Genomic DNA, 8266 nt, shown 5'->3' on the forward strand with positions numbered 1-8266 from the left:
GTGCATGAGGGCAAAAAAACATTTTGTGGGTGCTTTGGTATTTTCAATATTTAGGAATCACTTTTACTACACTTAGTGACATTTTGTCTCACCTATTTTTACACAAAAAGTGTTTATGTTTCTGTATTTTGGTTGATCAATCGTGACAAAGACTCCGTGATCTGCATTTTCATGGGTGTGCAGTTGTAGACAAAGCAGACAAGGCAGCAATCAGCTGTTCAGCAACCTTTTTTTTTTCCTTCTTTTTTAATCTCAACAGCAAGTTAGCTTATGTGTGGTCGACAAGAATGAGGGCAAATATAGAAAAGTCTATTTCATATTGTTGAGTTTCATCAGCAGGGAGTCGAGTGAGACTGTGTGTGAAATGAATGTACTACTGGAGATCCACTACTACGCTCCTTATGACTTCAGTCTTCACCTATACACAAATATATTGCTCGAATACTTTTGACACCGCTGAGCCGACAAGCAGAAGAAAAACAAACATTGAAACAACAAACACAAGGATGGAGGCTCATATGGACTTCTTTGAGGGACTGTTTTTTTTTTTTTCCCCGTTTGCTTTTTTTGTACCTTTGTAAAAATTTTCTACTCACTTGGTGGTGGGGGGTGGGAGATGAGTGACAAAACTAACCCTAACCATGAGAAATCATGGAAATGTGAAAAGTAAAAGGCACACAGAATACAAACTCCCCTGACAAACTTGCTCAAATTCACGCTAATTTGTAGACTTTTTCCAAACAAATGTGAGTTCCTGTCCTTCTTAAACCTTTGTCCGGCACACTGGTGCCACGTGAAAATAATATGAAAACTTTTTTGTGTCTAATGGCTGAAATGCCTCGTGGAGCACGGAGTGCATTGTTATTTTTGCTGGCATTACCAATTTTGACTGCCACACCTTGGCAATGAAAGAAAAAAAGAAAAAAAAAAACTTTCACTCAGGATTATGAGGAAAATATACACTTGTTATACTTCCATCGTGAATTGATGAAAAACAAAAAAGTATACAGGGTCTCACTTTAATGCGATTTTTTTTTTAACAGACAAATCAATTTTTACCATGTCTTGCATGTAGGTACCAATGAATATTAAGGCCAATCTAAAACAGAAAAAAAAAAAAAAAACTCTGAAAGATGTAATTTTACAACAATAAAGTCACAATGTAAGACAAAAGTATATTACAATGACGCTTGAATCCATTAAGTGAATATTAAGATTTAATTTTATGGAAATGATGATCATATGATGATAAAGTTGTAATAAGTGAATGTCAAAGTTGAAAGTGTAAAGCGTGAAAGGGAAAATTTTAACGTTAAAATTTTCCTAACCTAACAACAAAAGTGGTAACATGCTACACACTATAATGTGGACGATTGCAACTTTTCTCAAAAAAGGTCTTTTTTCTTGTAACGTTACCAGTTAACTCTCTATTGAGCACAACTGTTCTCATAGTAACATTTTATTTTTGTAAAATTATAGTGGAACCTTGGCGTTGAAGCGATTTAGGGGACGTAGAAATCTGGGGGGGGGGGGGGAGATCAGCATGGAGGGTGACTTTCTGGAGTCCCTCTGATGTCAACACACCGCGACCCAAAAAGTTAGGTTTAGGTTTAAGTTTTAGGTTTTTTTTACATTTAGGTTGCTTACAATGTGTGCATTTTTTAATGTTCAAATACAGGGTATACATGTTTTTACATAAATCGGAATTCAAATAGGAATTTACCATTTGGAGCTTGGGAATGCATTAAACTCATTTGCATTATTTCCTATGGAAAAAATGCTTTGGAGGTTGAACAAATCAACTTTGAACGACTTCACAAGAACCAATTATGTTCAAACTCTGAGGTTCCACTGTATAGGTTTACTGTAGTTAAAGGACAACTTAACTCCAGCAAAAATGAGGAGTATCGCTGTTTAAAGACTTCCTTCTGGCAAAACTACAACTTTTTAATCACACGCTTAAGACTAAGCTATGCTTTGTAACGACTATGTGTAAAACTACAACTTTATTCTCATAAAATTGCGACTTTTTAATTACCAGATGAGCCATCTTGCACACTTTATTCTCTTCCTTGTACATTGCATACAATCCATTTTTGAAAAAAAAAAAAAAAATTACGATTTTCCCAGTAGTATTTCCATTGTGAAAATGACCAATTACTCGTAAAATAATGTCTAGTTATCATAAACTTATCACTTCCATTAACTTTATTCCGCTTTGAAAAACTTTGCTCTAAGACTATGACTTTTGTTGTATTACAACTTTACTCTCTAAAATTGAAATTTGTTTTTATTTTGTCGAAAATTATAACTTTTTCCATTTGTCAATTTCATAACTACACATTTTCGCTAGTTGTGTAAAACTTGATTCCTCTCTTCAGTCTCTCCCTGCACCTTACAGCTATTTTGACTGTTTTTATAAAATTGACTTTTTTTTCCTAGTAGTAAAAATAAGGATTTTGAATTGCTAACTAGAGAATGTTGTCTTGTTACATCATGACTTTATTCCACTTATTCAGCCTAAAGAAATCTTATGAATTCAACTCAATTTGGGATTACCCCCCCTCAACTGACATTTTTCTACATATTTTTCTTTTCTCCTATTCAGCTTGGCCCCAATAGTCCTTGGTAAAAAAAAAAACAAAAAAAACAAGTGTCGTGTACTGTTTACTGGTATTGACGACTAGACAAAAGTGAAAGGTTGTAATGCTCGATTTGACCTTAAAGTCTGTCACTGTTGGTTGGTCAGTTAGTCAGTTGGTCAATGTAGTTATTAGACAAGTTTTCCATCTGATTTAATCACATACGCACACACACACACGCGCGCGCACACACACACACACACACACACACACACACACACACACACACACACACACACACACACACACACACACACACACACACACTTTCTGTCTCCGTCGTGTCTGGAAGATACTTCAACTAGATTCATCACAGTCTGGATGCTAATACAAAAAAAAAAAAAAAAAAATAGTGTCTCTCGTGCCGCCGCCAACGTTGCTGTCCGTCCAAGAGGTGGTCACGTGTGGCGTCATCCATTACATTCATTCACGAACAAGCTTTGTCCTTTTCAGTCACATGACATTCTTCGTGACTTGTGCAAAACAAACAAAACACACTCACATCTGTGCTGCTGCTGATGTCATCAGCTCGGTGCGACCAATCATATGAGGGTGGGCCGCACAGATGAGGTGCGTCATCATCCTTGTCGTCTTCATCACGGAGGATTAATATTGCTTCAATATTGCCACAAATATGTAGAAGAAGAAGTTGTCACCAAACATTCACTCGCCAAGCCCTCATTTAGCATGAGACATGAATCAAGCGCTCCCGGACTTTGAAGGTGGAGAAGCCTTTCAGTAGTGTTCAGTTCAGTTCAGTAGTTGCAAAGGAAACACCAATGACAGAAATGTGTGTCGCATGTGTGTGTGGTCTCATTTAGCCCATGGCCTTGTCAAAAAATACTGTGTGCCCTTATCATTAGTGTTGCAAGTGATCAATTCGACCATCTGTACAACCCGCTCGTGTGCAAAGTGACACCGAAACACTTGAAACTGGGCTTCATGATGAATGAGGGCCATTGCGCTCTCTACACACTTAAAAAAAAAAAAAAAAGGACTGAAGACAACTAATTGGTGCTGTCCAAGGCGTCTGTTTTAAAAGAACACCTGTGGCAAGCTGTCTGAGCTTTGAGCCCATTTTCTTGATATTCTGCTTAAGGTCCATGCACAGGTGCTCTTAGCCTTGACCAATAGGACAGCTTTAGCACATTAGTAGGATTTTGAGTATCTCAGTTGATATCCACATTTGCAACAAACTATGAATGAAAACCACCATGCAGTGAATAAACCGCTTGCCATAAAGTCGCTTCAGTATTTATTTGATGTCTGTGACATCCAACCTAAGGTCTGTGTAATAGTACGCTCTTTGTCCTCATGAGTAGTGCAACTCCAAATATTGATGAAGACAATTGAAAACTATTTTGACAATCGATTACTCGTTTAGGCACAGTGTTTAACTTAAAGTTGTCCAAATCCTTGGAATTTCAGCCTATCGATAATCAATCCTCTCCGATTTTTGTAACCCTCCATGAAAGCAGACGAATTGTGTTGAGTCAAAATCAGGCATTTGTAGACTTCTGCTTTTGCTTTTGGTAAACAAATTTTTTGTCCCATTTTCTGAAATTTCATGGCCCTAAGGAGTAACTAAATCACGTGTTTTGTTTGTCTGCAGTCAATTCAAAATAATGTCCTAGGTTTGACTAAAGGTATAGAAATGAAAAAAATAAAAAACATTTTCTTTAATTCAATTCATCAATTAAAAGAATCAACATAGTGAAAATATTTTTGAGTAGTTGGAGCCTTACAAGTATAACAACTACGTTTCCAAACTGTAGACTTATTGAAAACTGTGCCCTGCTATTAATTGTGAAATCCCAAAATTCAACTCATTAAAACCTAGCTCTTCACTAGGAGTTCTAGTAGTGTGCAGATGTTAACTAGTGCACTTGTGCATCACTAGTAACATGAATTTTTCCTAATAGTGAGTACTAGGGCACTAGTTAGGGGGGGGGATATCAAGAACAGTGAATAAATACAGCAACATTGTATATTTTTTAATATGTAACTGGTATGCTGAATTATAAACTGAAACTAGCCCACTGCGAATAAACGGTGAAATGACTTTAGGACAAGCAAGACTTTTGACAATGGTGTTACTAGTACTACTACTGAAATTTAAAAAATATATATATGTACCAGTTATCCAGCGTTTCACTAGTGGTACTAGTATTGTGCAGACGTCAATAAGTGAACAGCCTTGTCTCACTAGTAATGTGGTTGTCCAACCGGTACATGTACCTTAAGCTGCATATCAAAAATAGTCTAAATGCTCAATCGGCGAGCCATTCTGTCAACCATTTTGTGCTTTTAATTGCCAGCCAGTCCCCAAAACAGTTCACTAGTTTCAAACCACGTGAAATGCTGCAGTCGTCCTCAACACCTTATCAGGATCATGTCCTCTCACTAGGGGCACAAGGGCGGCCAATGAAGCATCCTCGCGATGAGTTCTGACCGCGTCGGCACGTTGGCCTTCTCCTCGTTCATCCAAGGCGGAAGAGGAGTAGAGGGAAGAAAAGGAGGTCAGCTAAGGGAGGGCTTTTGGTACGAAAGGTTCCCCGAGATTCATCCCAACTACGAAATTCAGTTTTCGTTGGTCGTACGAAAGTCGGCATTTTCCCTGTTGCTATGCTTATGTCTCCAAATCTCTGTGTGGGCTCTCAATACTGCTTCAATCCGGCCCCCTGTGAGGCTTTAATTAACCAGCACGAAGCCTTGCTGGGAGTCCACCGTCTCCATCATCTCACCGTCCACGAGTGGGTTCTGCAGCTCCGTCAGAACAAGACCCTCGGGTGGGCCTGACTCCCCAGAGGCCCCCGCCACATGCCCCGCCACCTCTCCAATGGCGGGAGGCTGGAGCGATCCTAGGTCAAGGTGGAAATCGTACTGTCCTGGGGTTGGGACTTCAGTGGAGGGGCACTGGACCTGCTGCTCTACAGGGTAGCAGAAACCGAGACTCATAGCTGAGGTTTCTTGAGGCGACTGGTGATGGTGGTGGTGTTGAAGGTGAGGGACAGGGGCCAGGTGCTGTGCGTAGTGGTGATGACTCATGTATGGGTCATAAAGCACGCCCTCCCCTGGTTCCAGAAGGGGGCTCAGGCTGTGGGGGTGGCTGTATGGGGACGAGGATCCTTGCTGTGATTGAGGCTGCGGGCCACTGCTAGACATTGGGGTCACCTGGGGGGGATTCTGGGATGCAGCGGGGTCCAGTGGGATGCCACTCGCCGGATAGGACCCTTCAGCGATCTGCATCTGATTGAAGTACACCGGCAGGCCCAGACCCTGTGTCTGCTGCAGGTACATCCTCTTCTGGTTCAGTCTGTCAGGATGACACACGTTAGACGCACCGCCGGTTCTCCATTGCTACATCTCGCAGTTGGCTGTCACTGTCCTAAAATTAGAACTTAATCAAATGAGCTCCTATTCCAGGAACGAATATCACAATGTAGCTGTCACCTAAAGGCAAAAGCTATATTTTTATTTGTAAAAAAGGCCAATATCACCATGGACTTCATCCCAGCCATACAGCAAAGTATTGGAATTATGAGAATGAAAGAATTTCATAAATATGCAACTGGTAACTGGGGGAGTTTATCTACTCCACAGCAGATCAGGGGAATCATTGCTGAGTTGGTGAAGGCTTTATTTTGGACAAAGCCATCTGTTTGAAACAAAGTATATCAACATAAGGTGACTACTTGAGAGCAAAGGCTATGTGCGGAGCTGGTTGAACTTTAGAGGAATAAAATTGAGTCACACAATTAAGTTATGGGAAAGAGTTGTTGAGGCTGGACTCAAGACAGAAATAAGTATTTGAACAGTATGGTTTTATGCCTACAAAGAGTACCACAGATGCATTATTTGCCTTCAGGATGCTAGTGGAAAAGTACAGAGAAGGTCACACGGAGCTACATTGTGTCTTTGTGGAAATAGAGAGTACCAAGAGAGGAACTGTGGTACTGTATGCAGAAGTCTGGTGTGGTGGAGAAATATGTTAGAATAGTACAGGACATGTATGAGGGGAGCAGAACAGTGGTGAGGTGTGCCTTAGGTGTGACAGAGGAATTTAAGATGGAGGTGGGACTGCATCAGGGATCAGCTCTGAGCTGCTTCCTGTTTGCTGTGGTAATGGATAGGCTGACAGATGAGGTTAGACTGGAATCCCCTTGGACCATGATGTTCGCAGATGATATTGTGATTTGCAGTGAAAGCAGGGAGCAGGTGGAGGAACAATTAAAAAGATGCAGGCATGCACTGGAAAGGACAGGAATGAAGATTAGCCAAAGTAAAACTGAATATATGTGCGTGAACGAGAAGGGTGTAGGGGGAAGATTGAGGCTCCTGGGAGAAGAGATAGCGAGGGTGAACAACTTCAAATACTTGGGTTCAACAATCTAGAGCAATGGTGAGTGTGGTAAGGAAGTGAAGAAACTGGTCCCAGCAGGTTGGAACAGCTGGCAGAAGGTTTCTGGTATGTTATGTGACAGAAGAGTATCACCCAGGATGAAGGGCGAAATTTATAAAACAGTGGTGAGGTTATTTTTTTTAATTTTTATTTTATTTTATTTCTATTTTAAATATTACAGGCCTATCATCTTTATAAGTGAAATAACTTGCACAATTGGTGGTGGACAAAAGACTTTTTTTGCCCACTGTCTATACAGCCAGGCTCTTCTAACTCCTCGGGTGGCCCTTTTCCTTTTCTGAGATTTTTTTTTTAAACTTATTTTTGCTAGTTTGCAGACTTTTTAGTAAAGCATCACGTGACTACATGTGCAGGCTAGTGTTGTTTTGTTCAAAATAAATCTTTTCTGTGAATGTTATGAACTAAATCACTATGAAATGATTTGTTCTTTGAGCTTGGCCGCCGTCGTGTGAGCGAGTCGGCTGAAAGCAGAAACGAAACTGGTGCAGGGTTCTCTGCAGTGTTGATGCGTCAACTGCGACACAGCTGCTGCAGCGGAGAAAATGTGGTTATTTTAAAAAAATTTAACATTGGAAGTGAAAACGCAATGCAATGGAAATAATGTACTGTATATTGGTCATTGCTTCTATGTGGCATGGAAACAAATGCCTCATGAATCGGGGCTTGGGGACCACTGTGCTAGAGAAAATGTGGTTCAAGACGAAGCAGGCAGCCAGTCCTATCCTGAGGACACATGCGCAATGCTGAACAGTCTGCTAGTTCGGAAGCAACAGATGAGGCACTTAAGACTGTTCCTAATGTACTTTCTCCTTCCCCTTTATGACTGCATCAGTGAACAATAAACTATAGCATTTGACACCGAGTGGCTTAAAATATGTCAGTTTAAGTCATGGCTGCATGTGACACAGCACAGTAAATTTAGTACCGTCGTTGCATGATATCTTCAGTTATTAATAGCCATGTTTTTTGGGGGGGTAATTGGATTATTGCTCTACTGTTTAGAGGTGTTTTGTCAAAGCTTTCAGCTAAAAAAAGGTTCAAGAAGGAGGGATTTAATGGGTATGGAGCAGGTTACAGAAAAGACAACTTTGAACAGCTGGCATAACACCACGGTGCTCCACAAGGACCAACCACCTCTCACATTCACTTTTCAACAACGACAATGCTACAGGCACCATTTTAATGAGCAAAACAATCATTC

The 8266-nt window shown here is 40.5% G+C and overlaps 1 protein-coding gene across 1 annotated transcript in view; it reads right to left on the reverse strand.

The window, feature by feature from the left end:
• Nucleotides 1–223: 223 nt before the first annotated feature.
• sik2b (salt-inducible kinase 2b) overlaps nt 224–8266 on the reverse strand; it is an 88074-nt gene continuing 80031 nt past the window's right edge. The window contains exon 15 of the mRNA XM_061828143.1: nt 224–5958. Within this exon, the coding sequence (XP_061684127.1) occupies nt 5334–5958 (625 nt within the window). The 3' untranslated portion in view covers nt 224–5333. The remainder of the gene's footprint in view (nt 5959–8266) is intronic.

This window comes from Syngnathoides biaculeatus, chromosome 8, assembly GCF_019802595.1.
Source record: "Syngnathoides biaculeatus isolate LvHL_M chromosome 8, ASM1980259v1, whole genome shotgun sequence".
NCBI classification, from domain to species: Eukaryota; Metazoa; Chordata; class Actinopteri; order Syngnathiformes; family Syngnathidae; genus Syngnathoides; species Syngnathoides biaculeatus.